General features: G+C 46.1%; 1 protein-coding gene across 1 annotated transcript in view; it reads right to left on the minus strand.

Annotated features, from left to right (window-relative positions):
• The window catches only part of DNAH6 (dynein axonemal heavy chain 6), a 364,598-nt gene that overhangs the window by 315,282 nt on the left and 27,277 nt on the right, over positions 1 to 22,039 (minus strand). Inside the window, 2 exon segments of the mRNA XM_054986586.1 lie at positions 8,306 to 8,506; positions 20,311 to 20,427. Of these exon segments, the coding sequence (XP_054842561.1) occupies positions 8,306 to 8,506; positions 20,311 to 20,427 (318 nt within the window).

The following is a 22,039-nucleotide window of genomic DNA, read 5'->3' on the forward strand; positions in this document are numbered from 1 at the left end:
TCCAAAAGTGTCAAACCACAACACAACTTCATGGTACACACTAGACTTAAAATGGAAACACTCCTGACATCACTCTATCAAACTCTTTTAAAGCGCACAGCCTTACAAACCTTTCCACAGGCTGGTAGTGATGGAGCCCTCCACACATTGTCTGAGAGCCCATTCCTAAGGGCAGGGCCAACAACAGAAAAGCTCTCAAGCAAGAGACACTAGTCCTTATTAGCTGCCAGGAGGACACTGTAAGAAGAAATTGCTGCACTAAGCAGAGTTGCCACAGGGGTTCATATGCAGAAAGGAAGATATGTGGACTTCAGACCATGAAGTATTTTAAAGAACCAACACTTTGAACTGAGCTCAAGAAGCATACAGATAGCCGATGTTGTGGCTATTTTAATACTGGCATAATATGCACGTAGTGATTGGTCCCAGACAACAGACGAACTGACACATTTTGAACCAAATGAAACACCCGAATTGTCTTCAAGCACTGCCCCATATAGACTTCAAGGGCCGCCCCATTATAGTAATCTAGTCTAGAAGCTACAGACGTATGGATCAGAATGGCCGGATTAGCTGAGTCAAGAAGGAATGCCATTTTACCAATAATTTTTTTAAAGAAGAAGTTGCTCCTAGTAACTTCTCTAATCTGATTTTTCATCAGCAAGGTTGAGTCTCTGAGCACCCCCAGATTCTTCACTCAATCTGCTAGGAATAGCCGGCCTTCTCACCCTAAAAGAGGAAGCTCAGTCCTGTCCAGTACACCAGCTTCCCAACCAACATTGTTGGTTGTCTTGATTTAGTCCCAGGTTATTCACCCTTATCCGCTTGGTCACAGCATTCAGCCACAGGCCTAGGCTGAGACAACTGCTTCTCGGGGACAGCTGAAATAGACAGCGGGGTATCAGCAGCATATTGATGACACCCAACTCCAAAGCTCTGGATGATCCCGTTTAATGGATAGACAAATGTTAAAAAGAATTGGGTGAAAGGACAGAATGCTGAGGGACACTGATAACCCAAGTCCCAGAGTGATCTCAACCTCTCTGATGGAATCATGTTAACAATGGGGAGGGGGGAGACCAAAGGCATCAGAGGAGTCTCTGAAGCCCCTATCACTTTATCCATGTTATATAACGATTCACAGGATCGAAAGCAACCACAAGATCTAATAGAACTAGTAGGAAAGCATTGCTTTGTCCATCTTCAAGCAAAGTTCATCCACCAGAGCAACTAAAGCTGTCCCAGTTTCAATTCCAAAGCCATGCTCGATCTGTCATCCAGGCATTTCTGTAGTTGTTTAATTTATTCTTAAGCATTCATCACTGTCTCTTTTTATTCTACTTTCTCTTTGGGTTTTTGTAGCACACATTTTACTCAGGAATAACAGGATACTACACAATAAGAGACAACTGACAAGAGGGGGATGCCTATTCAAACATACACTAACTTACAATACGTGGGGTTCCTGTTCACATACAGAGTGAGTCTACAAACTTCTATGAAACAATGACCCTCATATTTAGACAAACTGATGAAAATAACACCACAGGAAACTGAGCACCTCTTTAAATTAACAAGGCACTGTTTTTCTTGTTGCACTATCTAGAAGTAAAGCCCTGGGATGAGATGTAGGCTGCATTAAATATTCCTCCTACATCCTGCAACATCCTTGGGTCCTACTTTAAGAATGGTAGAGTAGAAACTCTTTAAACAAATACACATACAGAAAAGCACCTGGCACAGTATGCCCTAATAACAAAAAGACAGGGTTAACATACCTGTAACTTATGTTCATCGAGTTCTTCTGTGCCGACACACATGGGTACTGCGCACGCGCAGGCCAGCCGCCGGAAGATTCTTCACCGCTTACCTAGCTCCGAAGGGGCCGTTTGCCGCGCGCCTCAGCGACCGTTTCCCGCCCAAACGGTCACATGCTCCTCCAGCAGCCAACGGCCCCTTCCCTCAGTTCTCCCTTGCCGCCGCTCATCCAATACACAGAGCCATAACTTCAACTAAGCAACTCGAGCTATAGCCCATAAGTACAACAATCTGCATTGGAGTTCACAGCGGGGCAGGAGGGAGGGTTGTGTGTCGGCACAGAAGAACTCGATGAACATAAGTTACAGGTATGTTAACCCTGTCTTCATCTTCGTTCTTCTGTGCCTCCACACATGGGAGAGTACCAAGCTTCACACAATAAGGAAGGTGGGGTGAAATCCAACTCAATTTTATTATACAACAGGAAAAAAAGAACAACATATATACACATATACACATGTGGAAAACATACCAACCCCACAACATCCAACAAGTATATATATATATAAATACACTATATACAGAGCCTCCGCCTCCCCCATTGGAGCAGATTAATCAGCATACTCCTAGGGAAACAAGGAGTGGAGGACGGCCCTAGCTACAGCCACATCCTCATTGGCATTTACATCAACAGCGTAATGTCGTACAAAGGTATCAGCGGACGACCAAGTTGCAGCCCTGCAAATATTAGCTAAAGGTATACCCCTGAGCAGTGCTGAAGATGCTGCCTGGGACCGTGTGGAGTGAGCCCTGATACCCAAAGGACAGTCCACCTTAGCCGTGGCGTAGGCCCTTACAATGGCTGTCACAATCCAACGGGACACCGTCTGTGCAGACGCCCTGCGACCCTTGTCCTTCGCCCCAAAACACACAAAAAGGTAGGGACTGTTCCTGAACACCCTTGTCCTTTCCAAATAAAAAGCCAGTGCCCTCCGCAGATCCAAACTGTGGAGGGCCTTTTCCCCTTTAGTAGAAGCTTCAGGGAAAAATACAGGCAGAGAAATCTCTTGTGAAAGGTGGAAGGTTGACACCACCTTGGGCAGGAACGAAAGACATGGTCGCAAGACCACCTTATTCGCATGAAAGCGAAGGAACGGGGGGTCCGCCCTAAGAGCAGCCAGTTTGCTGACCCGTCTGGCAGAAGTGATGGCCACGAGGAATGCCACCTTGTAGGAGAGCAAGTCCAGAGGGCACGTAGCCAAAGGCTCAAAGGGGGGCAACATCAACCTAGCCAGGACCAGGGAGAGAGACCACTGGGGCACAGGGGGTGACACAGGCGGGTAAAGATTAAGCATCCCCTTCAAAAACTGGCGGGACCTATGGTGAGAGAAAACTGTGCAGCCATCCACCCGGTCGTGGAACGCAGAGATGGCCGCAAGGTGCACCTTCAGAGACGCCACACTAAGGCCCCGGTCTTTCAGCTCACAAAGATAATCTAAGACCATCCCCAAGGGGCTGCACAGAGGCGCCACCTTCCTAGAGGCGCCCCAAGCCTCAAACCTACTCCACTTCGTCTTGTAGGCACGCCGTGTGGAGGGCTTCCTAGCGTTCAATAGGACCCTCTCGACTGGCTCAGAGAAGCCTAGGGACGGGGTCGGATCCGCCAAGCGGTCAGGTGTAGTTTCCTGGGCTCGTGGTGGAAGAGCTTCCCGTGCAGGAGGAGATCCCGCCGGGGCGGAAGGGCCACGTAAGCATGGCCGGACATTTCCAGCAGCTTCGGGAACCAGAGCTGCCGTGGCCAGAACGGAGCCACTAAGATGCAGTCCGTGTTGTCCCTCTCCACCTTGCATAATACCCTGGGTATTAGAGGGAAAGGCGGAAACATGTAATGTAGTCCCCGGGCCCAAGTAAATTGGAAGGCATCCCCAATAGAGAGGGGATCGCTCCCTGCCCGAGAACAAAAGATCTCGGCCTTGGTGTTCGCCGATGTCGCAAACACGTCTATGCTCGGGCGACCCCATTTCCGAAAGATCGGCCCAACGTACTTTGCGTTGAGCCCCCACTCGTGGTTCAGCATGTGCACCCTGCTGAGGGTGTCCGCCTGCACATTGTCCGACCCAGCCACATGAATGGCGCGAAGCGTCACCCCATTCCTGATCGCCCATTCCCAAATGAGCGTGGCCTCCCTGCAGAGGATCATGGACACCGTGCCGCCCTGTTGGTTCAGGTAATACATGGCAGTAGTGTTGTCCGTCTGCACCAGCACCTGATGGTTCTGCAAGATCGCTGTGAATGACATAAGTGCAAAACGAACAGCCCTCAGTTCAAGCACATTAATATGGAGACCCCTTTCTCTCTCAGACCACACATCCTGAACACATAGCTTCCCACAAAAAGCCCCCCATCCTTGCAGAGAGGCGTCCGTGGTCACGGAGAACTCGGGATGATGGAAACCAAATGGGGTCCCTTTAAACAAATTAATATCCGACAACCACCAGTCAAGAGAGGATATAATGGCCCTAGGGACAGAGAATTTAGCAGTCGGAGGATGCTGTAAGGCATTGTATCTCCTTACAAACCAATTCTGGAGTGGGCGCATCCGCAGCCTCGCAAAAGGGACCACCGGGGTGGCAGCAGCCATATGCCCCAGCAAGCATTGAATCATGTGCACCGGCTGAAAACGATTTCGTTTAAACAAGGACACCAGGCCCTTCAAGGAACGTGCCCGCTCTGGAGGCAATAAAGCCTTGGCCTCCAATGAGTCGAACACTGCCCCAATATAAGGCACAACACGGCTAGGTGTGAGCTTAGATTTTTCAAAGTTCACCAGGAGGCCTAAGCGTTCCCAAGTGTCTAGCACCAATGCCACATCTTGCAGCAGCTTAACCTCCGAGCCTGCTGTTATAAGCCAATCATCGAGATAGGGGTAGATAGTACAGCCCTGCTCTCGAAGAAAGGAAACCACAGGGGCCACGCACTTGGTAAACACACGTGGGGCTGTGGAAAGGCCGAAGGGGAGAACCTTGTAACGGAATACCCGCTGCTTGTAAACGAAGCACAGAAATCTCCTGTGCTCCTCCAAGATCCCCACGTGGAAATAAGCGTCCTTTAAATCCAGGACAGCGAACCAATCCCCCTTCTTCAAAAGGGCAATTACAGCAGGCAGTGTGATCATCTTAAACTTGGTCACCCTTAAAAAGGCATTTAGGCCCCTAAGATCCAAAATGGGACGTAGACCCCCATCCTTTTTAGGGACCAGGAAGAACCGGGAAAAGAAACCCATCTCAGACTCCACAAAGGGCACCTCTTCCGCAGCACCCTTAGCCAAGAGGGACCTAATTTCATCCTCCAGCTCAACTAAGGTATTATTCACCGCACTTAGTGGTGAAGTACACATCGGCAGTTCAGTGAATTCCAGCCCGTACCCCTCATCAACAATCGTTAAGACCCATGAGTCAGATGTTATTGACTCCCATTCAGACAAGAAAGGTCTGAGTCTGTCCGAAAAGTTCAGGGCTGCCGCAGGGCCGGGCCTTCAGAACTGCCTTCCAGCCCCTTGTGGATCTTTCTGCTGGGGCGGAGGTTGAGACGAGCGGGGCTTGAACGGCCTACGCCTCCTGCCCTGGTGTTGCGCTGGGGTGTACTGGCGCTGCGAGGAAGGGTACTGTTGATAATATGGACGGGGTTGATATCTGCTGCAGTACTGGTAGGGATTATACCTCGAAGAGTACCGAGGCTTGAACGTGGACCTGTCCGCCGGGGTGACCCCCAGGGAGTGTGCCGTCTGCCGGTCCTCCTTCTTCTTTTTAAGCGCCTCGTCGGTGGTGGTAGAGAAGAGGGAGTCACCCTCAAAGGGCAGACGTTCAATCTTGGCCTTCACCTCCTGCGGGAGGGCAGTCGACCGCAACCACGAGTGCCTCCTCAGAAGCACCGCTGACGCCATACCCCAAGCAGCCGTGTCAGCCGCATGACTCCCGGCATTCATCTGTTGCTTTGACAATCGTACTGCCTCCGTCTGCAGCAACGACACCACCACCTTCTTGTCAGCAGGGAGGTCAGTGACATAGTTCGCCAGCTTTTCCCAAAGGTAGAGCTGATAGCCCGCCATAATCGTTTGATAGTTGGCTATCCGGAGGGCTAAAGCAGCAACCGAGTACTGACGCCTACCCAGTGCGTCCATCTTCTTTCCCTCCTTATCCGGTGGGACGGAGGAGGACCCCGACCTCTTGTGCTGAATCTCCTCGGCTATCAGGGATGACGGTGGAGGGTGCTTGATGAGAGACTGCCACGTCCCCTGTTTAATCTTATACATCTGTTCGATGCGTTTGGACGTGGCAGGCAGGTCCGATGGAGACTTCCAGACCTTGTCGATGATCTCCTCCAAGCCCTCCAACATAGGAAAACCTACTGTAGCCGGGTTCTCCCCATAGATTCTGCACAACAACTTGTCCTTCGTCTTCGGGACCACAGAAGACACGTCAATCTCCAAGGCCTTGGACATGCGGGCCATTTGGTCTGCGTAAATCCGCAGGTCCTCGAAGGGAGAGCTGGTGGAAGGGCCAACATTGTCGTCCGGGGATGGCTCGGAGAACGACTCAGAGCGGTAGCCGGACCCTGCGTCCTCGTCATCCTCATCAGACGCTGGTGCTGACATTTCCCCCTCTGGGAAGGGCGGAGGCAACCACTCACGATGGCCAGACGACGATGGCCCCGGATCCGATGACCTGAAGCCAGGTGGAGCCCCTTTCCATTGGCACCGATAGGCCCCCGGTAGACCTGAAGCCTGCTGGTGAAGCGCAGCCACGGACCGCTCGGATCCGACCCGCTCGGATCCGACACTCCCCTCGGACCAACACCGTTGACTACGGGCAGAATGTGCAGGCGACGGATCCCTAGTCGCCTCTCGGATCCGACGACGTGGAGCTGGGCTCGATTCCGGTGTTGGCGAACGCCGTCCGCTCGACAGGACCACATAGGCCCCCGGATCCGGCACCTCTTCCTCAAGGAGGGGACGGTCAGGGGAGTCCAAGTGAGGTGATGGCGTAGGTGGGGACACCAGGACCACTTCCTCTGCAGACCGGCGCCGAGGGGACCGAGAGCGATGCTTGGTCTTCTTAGCCATCTTCTTCGGAACCGGCTCGGAGGAAGCTCTTGGAACCGATGCCCTCTTGGTCGACGCCTTCCGCGCAGCCTCCGGTCCCGGGGCTGCCGCACGCCCTTCGATCGACGCCGGGGCTGACCTTATCGGATCCGATCTGCTCGGTTCCGGCCTCGGAGCCGACCTCCCCGGTTCCAACCTCACCGACGCCGACTTATGTGGCGATTTCGACGACCTCGCCACCGAGCTTGCCCTTGACGCCGCCTTGCTTGCCAGGCGGGATGTAGCCACTGACTTGGAAGAGGCCACAGAGCCCGCTCGAGACCGCCCCCCGGCATGGGTGGGGGCTCGGCCAGCCTTCTCCGCGGCCCCTGGCTTCTCCGCCTCGGAGGGCCCAGGGGCGTCCAAGACCCGCTGCCACAGCGAAGCCTTGAGGCGGGCGGACCGCTCCTGCCTGGCCTTATGTGTGAAACCCTGGCAGATCTTGCAAGTGGGGACTACATGTTCCTCCCCCAGGCAAAGCAGGCAAAGGCCATGCCCATCCATTTGGGCCATTTTAGCACGGCACTGGGCGCAGTGTTTAAACAGGGCCGTAGAAGCCATTGCGAGGGGCAAGCCAAAACGCGACGTCAAATACAGTCCGGATCGATACAATACCACAATCAAGCGGCGGCAAGAAGAGAACTGAGGGAAGGGGCCGTTGGCCGCTGGAGGAGCATGTGACCGTTTGGGTGGGAAACGGTCGCTGAGGCGCGCGGCAAACGGCCCCTTCGGAGCTAGGTAAGCGGTGAAGAATCTTCCGGCGGCTGGCCTGCGCGTGCGCAGTACCCATGTGTGGAGGCACAGAAGAACGAAGATGAATGAAAAAAAACTTAAGCATACATCAACAATAAGGAAACCTATAGATACATTTGATTAAACTAAAAACACCATTAAGGAAGTAATAGGCTGTAGTTACTCAATCTGAGAGATAATTTGATAGAAAGGTAGAGCATAGATCTTTTAAACAAACAAATAATGCATTATTTTTACCAATCAGTTTTCCAAGCAGAGCTTTTAGTCTTTCGTCACCATTTTTATTAGCTAGTAAGGAAAAAAAAATAAATTGAATGGCTATTTTCATGAAGGTTATGTTTCTCTCTAGTTCTTCATCAAGCTGAATTCAGGAGCCAACTGTCTCTATAATTACATGATTACTGACTGAAAAATTTTGCTATCCAGTACCGTGAGAACTTTGCTTTCATTTGTCCCTGTTTACTAAAGCTGGTGAGGCAATCCTATCTCTCTAGTAATATTCATATGCACTGCCATTTACATGCTAGGATAAACTTCTTTCAGCACGCACCAGGTCCAGGACTCAAAGAAACAAACCAAGAATGTTCAGATTTAAAATGTAAAAGGAATACCATAAATGTAAGCAGGTTTGCAAAAAAAAACAGTATTCTGTACCTTTATTTGGGAGATAATACTTCGGAGATGTTTATCATCTTTGAACATTTCAGATAAGCTTGGTCCTTCACCACAAGTTTTTTCTTCAATTTTGTTGTTAATAACTGGACAAGTGAAAGCATCAAAGTATCGATCGGGCACTAAGTTTGCAACAGATAACACAGTTACCTGAAACTCAGTCACAATCTCAGTCATAACATCCTGTTGGACAATACAGAAGAAAGTCTATAAAAATACTTTGTATGTTAGGACAAGAAGAAAAACAGCATAGTAAACACTCCAAAATACAACACAGTTACACAAGTGGGCAAAACTTTCATGTGGTGACTCCAAAAAGGATGAATTATGTCCATACACACTGCATGAAGTATTGCAATAGCAGCCTGAACTAGGTTGGATTCATGTAAATCAAAACACCTTAAATCACCCAAAATAAGGGAGAAAAATTACTGATTTAAATCCCAATTTTCCAAATATTTTCTGAACTAGCTAATACATGTTTACTAAATGTTACTGTAACAATTAAAGCATACTGATTTACAACTAAATAAACCATTATACATTCTAGAAGTATTATTTAGACTTTGGTTGTTTAGTTTGTTTCACTGATATTCATGGTGGAGCAAGCATACAGTGAAAGACATCTAGGCCCAGGAATACAAAATTCAATGACAATGTGAGCAACAACCGAAACATTGGCACTTAGTGTGAAGGTTCCTTCTTCTCTAAGGGAGGGCATCTTGACATGTCAATCAAGGAGGCAGAAAACAGTGTTGCACTTGCTTGTAACTGTTGATTGTCTAGTTTTTCATGCAGGCACACACTGGGACTGCGCAGGCGCAGGCCAGCCAACAGAAAGATTTTTCAAGCTTTCAAATGCAACATGCTTGCGCGGAGCTTCCTGCCAAATGCAGTGTTGCTGGGTGGAGCGAACCTTCTTCCTCCTATGCCGCTGTAAGTCAAAGCAATCTCACAGCGGGGTAGGAGGGAAGGAATGTGTGCCTGCACAAAGACCTAGACAAACAAAAGTTACAGGTAAGTGCAACACTGTTTTCATCATCAGTCTTTAGTGCAGTCCCATATTGGGTATATAGCAAGCTAATCAACAATGGAGGCGGGTATGAGATGTTCAAGCCAAAATTGAGCACAGAATGGCTGTTTCCACTGCAGCATCCTTCCTGGCGTTCATGTCCACAGAGTAATGACGGATGAATCTATCGGATGATGACCAGGTAGCCACTTGGCAAATGTCTGGTAGAGGGATCCCTCATAAGAATACAGCCAAAGACGATTGTGCTCTGGTTGAGTGTGCCTTGATGGCTACTGGGCAGGGGACCTGAGCTATAGCATCACCTAATGGCGGCCACAATCCACTGTGAGAGGGATTGATTGGCTACCGGGAGACCCTTCTGGGGCCCTACATAACACACAAATAATGCCTTGGACTTTCGAAATGGTTTTGCCTTATGAATGTAATACAGGAGAGCCCTTCTCACATCTAGCTTGTGAAGTGCCCTTTCCAGGTCTGAGGATGGAGTGAGGAAGAACACTGGAAGCCTTCCCCACTACAGCCTTCTGCTGTAGGTGGAATTTAGACACAACCTTGGGTAAGAATTCTAAACTGGGGTACAGGAGAACCTTTTCATCGAAAAACTGAAGGAATGGGGGTCTAATCGAAGAGCTCCCAACTCACCCACTCTCTTTAGGGAAGTAATGGCAACCAATAAGGCTACCTTCAAGGAGAGGAAGTTAAGGTCACAAGAGGCGACAGGGTCAAAGGGGGCTAACATAAGTTGCCCCAACACTAGGGATTGGCTCCACTGTGGTAGTGGAGGTCTTCTAGGTGGGAAGGTGTTATTTACTCCTTTCAGGAATTATTTAGATGCCTGGTGTGAGAATACCGTTTTACCAGCAATAGTCTCGTGAAAGGTGGAGACAGCCGCCAGGTGTACCTTAACTGAGGATGCTGCTAGGCTGCTAGACCACCCTTTAACAGTTACAACAAATAATCGAATATGACTGTCAATGGGCAGGAGAAGGGAGAAAAAGTTGTTTCGCCTATCTATTTAGAGAAGCAAGCCCATTTATGCCCGTAGGAGAATCTGGCTGGTTGCTTACAGGCGTTTAACATCATCTGGGTTGTATTGTCAAAGGCTTTCCACCACCCCCGACAGAAAAGAGGCATAATGAAAACATTAGTGGATCGTGCAAGATGGATATGTGAGCCGCACTTTCTCAATGAGGAAATTAATCATCTAAACCACGCACTTCAGGCAAATGGCTACTCCAGAAATGAAATCCGAAGAGCAATCAAACCCAGGATGAATCAAACAATCAAGGAAAAACAGTCTCCTACAGGAAAAGTGTTTTTGCCATATATCAAAGGAATTACTGATCAGATGGGAAAGCTTATGAAAAAGCATAACCTTCAAGCAGTATTCAGACCCACCCGAAAAATACAACAGATGCTACGATCAGCAAAAGACAGTAGAGACCCCCTCACCTCTGCAGGAGTATACCGTATACCCTGCAGCTGTGGACAAGTTTACATCGGGACCACAAAGCGTAGCATCCAGACAAGAATAAAAGAACATGAAAGACACTGCAGACTTGGACAACCTGAAAAATCAGCAGTGGCTGAACATAGCCTAACTCAAACAGGGCACAGTATCTTATTCCAGGACACCAAAATACTGGACAACACTTCCAACTACTTTGTCAGACTGCACAGGGAAGCCATTGAAATTCACAAGCATAAGCAAAACTTCAACAGGAAAGAAGAAACCTTAAGAATGAACAGAGCATGGTTTCCAGTTCTGAAAAACACCAGGCTAACAAAACATTCTATCCCTGACAATAGCCCTGCAGAGAAGATTAGCACATCAAGTACCAATCCATATGCAAAAGAACCTCCTCAGGATACAGTGAAGCCTCCCGCCATTAGCATTCCACACCCTGGGAAACTCTTACAGGATGACTCAGCTCAACCCCACCCCTCCTGAGTAGATACAAATGACCTACATCTTTTCCACTCTGTGACACTGAGAGATCTCTGTCTTTTGGTGCTACATCTCTGAAGATGCCAGCCACAGCTGCTGGCGAAACGTCAGGAACTACAATGCCAAGACCACGGCAATACAGCCCGGAAAACCCACAACAACCATCATCTGGGTTACTTCTCTAGAGAAGGGAGCTATGTTGGGAGTAGAAGCCAGGCTGTAAACTTGACAACCGCTAAGTTTTGATGTACCTGACCTCTGTGGGTAATACCTAGAACCTCCAGAAAGCATATGTATGAACTCCGAGCCATTTCCCAGTGTCGGAAACCAGTCCCTGCGTGGTCTAAAAGGGGTTACGATGCAGTATGACAGGAAGTGACAGATTCTGTTGAGCACCCTGGGGATTAGGGGTATGGGTGGGAAAGCACAGAACAGGGCCAGTTCCCAGGGAGTTCGGATGTGTGTCCATCAGGGAGCAGAAGCTCCCTGGAGAACTCCCTGGAGTTCTCTGAAGCTGCAAACAGGTCCACATCTGGTTTTCCCCATTTCTTGAATATGGGTAGTAGATGCTGGATATTGATGGACCATTTGTGGTGTGGTTTGAAAACTCTGCTCAAGGAGTCCGCCTTGTTGTTTGCGGTCCCTGCTATGTGGATGGCCGGGGGCGGGGGGAATGTTGTTTTGAATTGCCCAGTGCCACAGTTTTGTCACTCTGGAGCAGAGGGTCAATGAGGCCATTCCTCCCTGCTTGTTGACATAATAGAGGGCAGTCATATTGTTCATGCAGACCTGGGCCCTCTTGTCGTAGAGATGATCTGTAAAAGAACCAAGGGAGTACCTGATTGTCCTCAATTCCAGAACATTAATGTGTACAGAATGCTCCGTGACCAAGTTCCCTGAGCTGATAATTCCCCACAATGTGCCCCTCACCCCATGAGGGAAGTGTCTGTAGTGACAGAGGTTTCAGGTAACTGTATTCCAAATAGCATTCCCCAGAGATTAGCCTCTAGACACCACCAATCCAGGGACCTAACTATTGCCCTGGAAACAGACAGTCTCCTTCCCTGATGGTCTCTAAGGTAGTTGAAGTGCTATATGAACCAATTCTGGAGTGGTCTCATGTGGAGGTGGGCAAAGGCGACCACACTGGTAGTGGAAACCATAAATCATCGGAATTTCTGAATTTTTATAGTAGGTTGAAAACTTGTTTTTAAATCTGGCATTCAGTCGCTGGAGGGATCTAGCCCTATCTAATGGTAAGAATGATCTCCTCACTGTGGAATCTAACCGAGCCCCAATAAACTGTATATTCTGTGTGGGTACTAAGGCAGATTTCTTCCAATTGATCACTAGTCCTAGACGGGATATGGTCCGGATGGTGATCTCGATCTGCTCCTGTAGGAGGTCTCGGGCGACCAGTAGCCAGTCATCCAGATAAGAACAGACGAAACAGCCCTAGACCTCAAATGTGCAACCACTACTGCCATACATTTAGTAAATACTTGGAGGGCAGATGAAAGTCCAAATGGAAGGACTGAATATTGAGGGACTTCTCCCTGGAAGTAGAATCTGAGATACTTCCTACACTGCAATACTTCCAGTGTATTGCAATATGAAAATAGACATCTTTGAGGTCAATGACTGCGAACCAGTTATTCAGTTCTAAATATTGTAAAATCAAAAAGAGTCCAGTAGCACCTTTAAGATGCATCTGACGAAGAGAACTGTGATTCTCGAAAGCTTATGCTACAATAAAATTGGTTAGTCTTAAAGGTGCTACTGGACTCTTTTTGATTTTGCTACTACAGACTAACACTGCTAACTCCTCTGGATCTATGACCATAAATATTGTAAGACACTGGAGAAGATCAACATTCTAAATTTTTCAACTTTAATGAACAAGTTAAGCTGATGAAGGTCCAGTACAGGACGGAGCCCCCCATCCTTTTTCTCCACCACAAAATATCTGGAAAAGAAGGCCCTTGGAGATTCTTGGGGTGAAATCCTCTGAATGGCTCCCTCAGCAAGAAGCTCTTTGATAACTGGAGAGAGGGCTTCAACTGGGTACATAGATACATTGTAAGGTAAAGATAACTGTGGCAACTTCGTAAAATATAAACGGTAAAATGCACAACTTGAAGGACCCAAGAGTCCATAGAAATCGATGCCCAATGATCCACGAAAGGGGCCAATCCCAACATATAGGGCTGTTGGGCGGTTAGTCAAAAAAGAGATTTTTGCTCTGGCCCTGACTTTGGAGGACTTGGTTGAGGCTGGTTGGATCTAGGTTTGCTGGACCTTCTTGTTCCTCCACGAGGGTAGTTGGAGTATGACCTTTGTTGATAGGATTGATAAGGCTGGTAGGAGTACTTCTAATGGTGCTAGTAAGATTGACAACTCTGGTAGCTTTGTTTGAAAGGGTATTGTTTTTGTTGCTGTTGGTACTGAGGGGCGACGGTGCCTAGTGAATGTGCTGTCTGTTGGTTCTTCCTCATCTGTTGAAGAGATCCATCAGTGTGTTCCGAGAATAGCGATGATCCCTCAAACGAGAAGTCTTCAATTTTATTACGTTTCTCTTGAGGAAGAGCAGTGAAACGTAGCTATGAGTGGCGCCGAAGTACTATAGCTGAGGCCATGGCTCTAGCCAAACAATCTGCAACATATTTGCCAGCAGACATCTGCTGCTTGGCAATCCTTGTACCTCTGAAGCGCCCAAATGAGTGTCTTCCTCTCTGTTGGAAGATCCTGAGTGTAGTTGGATAATCAGTCCCACAGGAATAAGTTATACGAACACATGATGGCCTTGGAGTTTGCGATCCGGAATTCAAGTGCTGCTGATGACTGTATCTTGCGCCCAAGAGCATCCAGTTTGCGGCCTTCTTTATCCACTGGGGATGAATTGGGAGCCATACCAGTGTCTAGATTGTACTTCCTCAGTTACGAGGGAGGAAGGATGCAGGTGTGTGAAAAGAAAGATGCAATCTTTCTGCTGGAGCTTGTAGGCGTTCTCTATCTTGCACAATGTAGCAGGTGTTGATGCTGGTTTCTCCCAGACTGCATGAGCAATGTCCAAGAGGTCCTCCACTGGTGGAAAGGCTACTGAGGCTGGTGAGCTGAGTAAAGTGCCTGGAGCACCTTGTTCTTGGGTTTTGGAGTGGTAGCAGTCACATCTAAGTCGAGAGCACGCACCATCTGGAGCATTTGCTCGAAAAATAGGCTGCAATCTTCAGCTGGAGAGACAGATGTAGTGTCCCTACTGCTTCCTCTGGGGACAGATTCAACACCGGATCCGACACTGGATCAGAACGGTAAGAAGCTACTTCCTCTTCATCCAAGCATTCGGAGAGGACAAGTGAGTGGTCACAGAACCGGCACAATTTGCTGGACGACACTGTCAGATCCGGAGGCACTGGCGTTAGTAAGGTCCCAGTCGGAATCAAAGTTGGAACCAATGAAGAAAAAAGTGGCACAGATTGGAGCCATGAGAGAAAGTCCTGCCAATTCAGAATATGCTGGAATAGAATCTCCTGAAACGCAGCAAGAGGAGCCTGGGTTGTTTGAAGTGGGTTCCACATCGCAGAAGATGCAGGCATCTGTTTCAAAGGTTGGCGGCAGGCATGGAACCACACTCAGATCCAGAGAGAAGGTAGACTGGCTCTCCTCAATAGGGCTCATATCCTCATCATCGCTGTGTAAAAGAGGAGGGGGTAGTGGTGATGGAGTCACCGGTTGTTGGAAGACTTCCTCTTCGATGTTAAGGGATGGAGTGGAGGATTGGTGGCGCCGATGTGAGGGCGCTGATGCCAATTTCCCCAAGTGTTTAGACTTAGACTTGCTCTTTTTAGACAAAGGTTCCGATGTCCGTCAGTCCTCTCGAAAAGAGTGGTGTCTTTTCAATTCCGACTTTGACAGTGCACTCTTGGGTGGAGCCGGGGCCTTATGGAGTTGAGTGTTGGTTCGGATGTCACAACCGGAGGTTGGTTCCAATTCGGATTTGGTGTACCGGCTCTTGAGCTGGGTGGATCACGTTCAGAGTGTGATTTTGGATCCTGCTCAGTTGAACGGGAAGCAGCTGGCTTGTCGAAGGTTGTAAGGGATAATTCCCTTAAAGCAGCTTTTAGGCTCACAGCTCGATTGTTTCTGGCCTTGGGTGTGAACTGCTTGCAGTGTGGGCAAGCCCCCACATTGTGGGCTTCAGAGGCAGAGCAAACAAAGTTCATGCTTGTCCAAGCACTTCATTTTCATACCACAACGGGTACATTTTTAAAACTGCTTTCTGAGATACTGTAGACATCGCGATCCCAAAGAGACGATAGGAAAGATAAGAAAGACTAAAGGAGCGAGAGAGATAGAATGAACCTTTCTCAACGGTGACAAGAAAGGAACTGAGGGAAGAAGGGTCTCTCCGCCCAGCAACACTGCATTCGGCAGGAAGCTCCGCACAAGCTAGTTGCCCTCTAGCGTTCGAGAGCTTGAAAAAATTTTCTACATGTTGCAACTGCTAATGCCATAGCACAAGAGGAAATCTCAGTCTGTTCAGAGCAGCATCAGCCATAAAGGTGACTGCTTTCAGGAGCTTACTGGAACCTTCCCTAACCTTTTTGTTCTCCTCTAGGAACAGCTCAACTAGCATCCTAGCCCAGTTGATGAAAGACCTTACAAAAAGTGATGATGTGGCTGTCCTTGAGACAGCCTTATGAGAGCACAGCCTGAGTTAGAGTCTGGTTGGCCAGATAGGGATCCTTCCCCATATTTAGTAACCAAGCTCCTTGAGAGGAGAGCTGGAACAGGAGCATCTGTTAATAGTACCAATAAAAGATCCATAGCGCAATTAGGCAAAGAATAAAACCTTTTACTGATAAGAGGTTTAGCCCATTCCACTTTAATTTGAGTCTCAAAGAATTCTGGGAACCATACTACTTTTTTCTCATGAAGTAATCTGGGGGAAATTCTTTAGTCCCTTTGGGTTTGGCTTTAGGATGGGCTCCTTCTTCCCTGGGGGTTCTGAGAGAATCAGTGTCAATATAGGATTGGCTAGCAACCAGACAGTCCTCGGTTAAAGAGGCATTTGGGTTGCTCTAAGAATATTATCTCCTTCTCAGAAATTTCCCTTTCTTCCTTATTGGAAGAGTGTCATGTCTGTCTGTCTACATACATGCCATGATTGTGTTGCTGACAATTATTGTTTACTACTGCTGACATTATGCTAAAGTCATGCTACTGTATTAATGTGTATTAATTAATATGCTCTCTCGCTCTCTCCCTTCCTGCATAACTGTAGTGCAGATGTTACTGAGGACCCAAGCAAGGGCCTCTCCCTTATCTTAACGCGAGTCTTGGCTAGCTGTAACCCTGAAGTATCTAAATGTCAGTTTCAGCTACTCTCCCCAGATGCTGGGAATAAGTTGTCTATCTGATTCACAGTCATATCTAAGTTGATTCTCACGGAACTTGTGTAAGCTTGCACGCCAAAACTCTAGCTGTTGTTTGAAGCGCAGGAAAATGAAGCATAACAAAGATTGCCTGATTTGAATTGCCACTTCTGTCAAACTCTGTGATGGAGTGCTTACCTGAACTGTATGGATTCTAATAAAGCTACTTCTTATGGAACCAACGTATGTTCACTACAGATGGGCTTGAGGGATCTACCTGCCAGGGACTAACAAGAGTTGTCTGATTCCCTTGAGTTTCAGTAGAAAGGACTTTCAGCAGGTTTAAGGCTGCTCAACCACATTGGGGAGAAATCCTTTCCTCCCATTTTGGGGAGGAAAAGGGGCGGGTCCCATCCTTCTTGGAAATTAAGCTGTCTAAGGTTTGGTTGAAATTCTTTATGTCCTCCATTGCCTCAACTGCACTGCCCTGAGGAATGGGGCAGGAGGAAGAATAAGCAAAAAGGAGGAAAGGAGGTAGGCCAATTTTGTGCCACCTTAGTCAACTAGAGCTGATGCCTTGCTACATCCGGGGGAGGAGGGCATTCAGAAAATGGGAACTGGAAGAGAGGAGCAGCATCTCTACTTTGTTCCACAGTGGTGCTCCATCTCCCAGACTGCTCTGCTGTGGTCATAAGAGCTGAGCCAGAGTGTCAGCCATCTTTAATTACACGGAGGATTTTCCTGCCAAAATTGGCTGCACTTGAAGAGGCGACCTCTAAGGCACAGTCAAATTGTGTGGCATGCTCTTCTCACCACCTCTGCTTGTCTGCCTCTCTTTGGAAGGTTTAGGATTGCTTGACCACACCAGGGAGTAGTACCTTCCTCTTGTTTTTGCACAAAGGGGTCCCCATCCTCCTTGGAAATGAAGCTATCTAAGGCTTTGTCAAAATTCTCTGTATTCTCCATTGCCTCAGTCACACCGCCCTTAGAACGGGGGTGGGGAGAAGGGCAAAAAAAGGAAGAAATAAGTAGAAATAAGTAAAAAAGGTGGGCATTAACAGTCATTTGTGGAGTTACAGGAGACTTGCTGAGCATCTCCTACCAAAAGCCTACCTTCTCTCCATTACACAGCAGAAAATGAACTAAGGAGACAGGAAGTCTGGAAGAATTTTAGTCACTTCCTTGATTGACATATGGGAATTACCCATGTCAAGATGCCTTCCAACTCAGAGTGAGAAAGGGGGATTACAAAAATGGAAGAAAATGCAGTAAAAGCAGGAAGGTACTACAACAGAGGGCCACAATAATGGCTACAATGAACTACAGACCTATTCCCATATGAAAGTGCTGATTGGACTGTTCCATTCTACTAAATGTATCTCTTCTATTTTTTTCACTACCATGTTACCTTTGCTTAGAAACAGGTTCCTCTGTACATTGCAGGATACTATGCAAGGTCACATACTTGGAGAGACTAGGGCTACAATCCTATGCACGCTTGTTTATGTTCCCCTTTCCTTCCACATAGCAGGGGTTTTTTTTAATTTGATTATTACATCCCTAATTGTCAAAAGAGTTTTCTACTTTAGAAAGCCCTCAGTAATGAAAAGGAACTTCAGGATATCAGCTGCAGCTTTCTATCTCTGTGTAACTAATTCAGCAAGAGAGCCAGTTTGGTGTAGTGGTTAAGAGTGTGGGACTCTAATCTGGAGAACCAGGTTTGATTCCCCACGCCTCCACTTGAAGCCAGCTGGGTGACCTTGGGCTAGTCACAGCTCTCTTAGAGCTCTCTCAGCCCCACCCACCTCACAGGGTGTTTTGTTGTGGGGATAATATTGACATACTTAGTAAACCGCTCTGAGTGGGCATTAAGTTGTCCTGAGGTGCAGTATATAAATCAAATATTGTTCTTGATGTTAATAATAATAATATGGCCAACAACATATGAGACAAGGGTGCCACCTGCCACAGGAATAAAACTCTAAAGCACATTTGCAGTAAGAACAGCATGAGCCCTAAATGTAGAGCTATTAAGTGTTGTAAGTATTGGGCATCACCGGATTCAATGGTAAAGTTTCTGGTAAAATGGTTCCTCTGGATTGTAGACCTCTTTTACCTACAAATACTAGTTGGTCTCTGGTTACATGCAGTATCTTTTGAGCATCCACACGACATCATCATCTAATATTTTACTTTCCATGCACTCTGTACTTCTGATATGGTCTCTCTCAAACCTAGTTTTGTATGATATTTCCAGAAAAAATATATTCAAAGCACATCAACAAGCCATCTGAATGGGAAGGTTAAAGGTAACATCCACATCAGAACCATTTTTCTTGCCTTAGCCCTCACAGTCACCATTCCCCACACACTGCTACTGGCATGTTTTTTTCTTCTGCTTTTTAAAAAAAACAGTAACTGCTGTTGTAGCGCAATAATGTTACAGTGAACTGTTGCTATTGTCAGGCCTGGCTAGGGGATTCTCTCAGACTCTCCACTTCATCCAACACGGTTGTATGAGTTAAAGGTCTTTATACAGATAAACTCCCTAGAAATGCACTGATGCATAGAGATTGCCTGGAATGCTGAAGCAAAATCTTCCCCGAGAGGTTATACCCCAGTCCCCCTCCCCCCAGTCCAAACAAGTCAGTTGATGTCAGCGAAAGTCCTGCAAAAGATGCAAAGCTGAATTTCCCATGGCTGGTCCCCACACGTTTCCAGCTGCACTGATAAGGCCTCTTAGCAAAGCAAAGCTGAGTACAATGAAGGAAGAAAGCCCACCCCCCACCCCAATAGATATGCATTCACAGTTATGGCAGGCAGGCTGGCATGCCTGCCTGACAGCTATGATCCACTAGCTTGTTTATTTAATTCAAAACATTTATTAGCTGCCTTTCTATCTCAAGCCAACTTAAAATATTTCCTCTGAATCCTTACCCTGAATTTGTAGCAACAGATCATTGAACCGTTATTGTGCATTACAGCAACATTACAGATGTTGCTGTAACACAATAGCAATCACAATTTTTTTTAAAAAGCTCTCCCCATAAAAAGCCCTCTCGTAGCGTGACAGGTGAAAAATGCAGGGCAAATGGCAGCTGATGAAGGAAAATAAGCAGAAAATTGCCATGTGAATGTTTTGCAGTGAAAGCAATGACAAGGAAACAGAGAATCTTTGTCATGTCAAGTGGAAGCAGCCTCTGCCACAATAAAAGTTCTCTCACATATATTTATTTATGAAAACAGTTATACCCCACCTTTCCATATTTTTGTTCCCTTCAGGTGGGTCTGCAGTAGAAGAGCAAGATTCAGGTCCAGTAGCACCTTAATGGCCAACTAGATTTCCAGGGCAGGAGCTTTTGTTCATGTTGCTTTGACTTGGGTCCTGCTGCAAGAACATCTGCTCCTCCCCTACTTCCTTCCTTCAGACACTGAATTGTCCCAGGATACCAATGCCAGAATCCGGGCCTTCCTGCCTGTTCCTTCAATCAAGAGCTCATCCCCATAATTCTAACAGAGATTGATTCAGCTAGTAGGTGCCAACCTTCCCTCTACATTTGTTAATAACTTTTATTTGACCCATGATTATCAACTATTTTTCATATAGAGAACTTAAGAAAAATTATTCTGAAACCTGAAATTCTTCCAGTGTTGGTTCAAATAATAGTGCACGGATGTCCAAAATCAGCTCTGCAAGAAACATGGGAACAAACAACTCATCTTCATCTGATCCTATAATCACTGAGGTTCCCTTTTTTAAAAAAAGAGCGCAAGGGTTAGAAGAAAATCACATATCAGAATTTGAACACAGAACATGCGGTAATGGCTAAATTGACGAATTATATAAACAGAACACCAATAAAAGACTTTGAAGAGAAGTGGGAAACCTATTTTGCCTGTTATAGATAAAAATTGGAAATAAATAAATTAGCTTTGTAAATCTTATTAAGAGTTTTGATTATTAGAGGCTTTACAGATGTTTGTTTTAAGCTTTAAATTTTTGATATGGTGGATAGATAATGCAATAGAAGTATAAAGTGTATATATAAATATGTTATTCACGCGCACACACAAAGGAAGAAATAAATGTAAGAACCAATATTGGTATAATAGTACTTTTAAAATATATATATTATTAATCATAGATTGATTTAATAACAAGGTTCTTTAGGACGAGGAGAGTAAGTACCCTTGAGTTTTGTTTGTGTTGTTTATTTGGAAAAACATACTTTAAACGTTATCTGATCACTGCATTCTGATAGTCCCTGTAACAAATAGTTCGTAATCTTTAATTTTCAAATGTTGTTCCCCTTTCCCTTTTCTTTTCTGTACCCCTATATCTGTTTTAAAAATAAAAAATAAAGAAAAAGAATTTGAACACAGATTCTTAAATCAGAAATATAAGCTGTATTCAAGAATACATTATGGCTTGTTTGTGACCAGGAATTCCCGAGTCATGTACATTCCTTCCCGCCTCTGCTTTCACAGAGAGCCAAGATTGAAGACTTCCTGGTTTGAAAGAAGCAGCAGTTTGGTGAGACTTTTACAAATTGTGGTTTAGTTCTTGACTCCAAGCTGAATTATTTAATCCTGGTTTAGAATACTGGTGTATGAGAATAAACAAACCACAATTTGTTAAAGTGCCTGGTTATAACAACTATGATTTCCTTTTGAACCAGGAAAGCATACATGTGCAGTAATGAGGGCTTTCCAGAATAATATGCATGATGTAATTTATCATATTTATTCTGACATTTAGTAAAAATTCAAAGAGTACTCCACATTTATGTGTCAATAATAACTAATATTTGAACTGAAATATTTTATTAGGATTAGGATATTTGATTAGGAAAAATTAATTGTGGTTTAAATGTTATATTCAAATAATATCAAAACTGTGGAAATTATTTTTATTGGAAAAAACTTACAAAATTTTGAAGATAATATTGCATGTACTTTTCTTACATTGATCCTGTTACTCTCCTATTTTGTAAACTTTTGCTTATTTTTTGTCATTGAATTTATCCTGTATTGTCTTCTCTTTTATCTCTTCTTCAGCTCTCTTATTCCAGTTCAAGTTCTTCTTAAACCCCAGTTCATTTTGGCTCTTTTTAATGCTCATTCATTCTCAGTTACTGGATCCTAACTTTGGAATGCTCTTCTTACTGATCATTCTTTCTCTTACTTCTTCATCTATAGTTAAATTATCTCATAAGACTTACTGGGTATTTTTTGCAGAATTTGTTGGGCTGATTTGTTTTTATTACATGCCTCTTTTACTGAGCTTGAAGCTCTCTATCGCCTCCATTTCATATATGTGGTGTCTTGTAGATTGTGAGGTTTCAGACGAGACCTTTCCCCCC

The sequence above is a fragment of the Eublepharis macularius genome, chromosome 8 (assembly GCF_028583425.1).
Source record: "Eublepharis macularius isolate TG4126 chromosome 8, MPM_Emac_v1.0, whole genome shotgun sequence".
Lineage (NCBI taxonomy): Eukaryota > Metazoa > Chordata > Lepidosauria > Squamata > Eublepharidae > Eublepharis > Eublepharis macularius.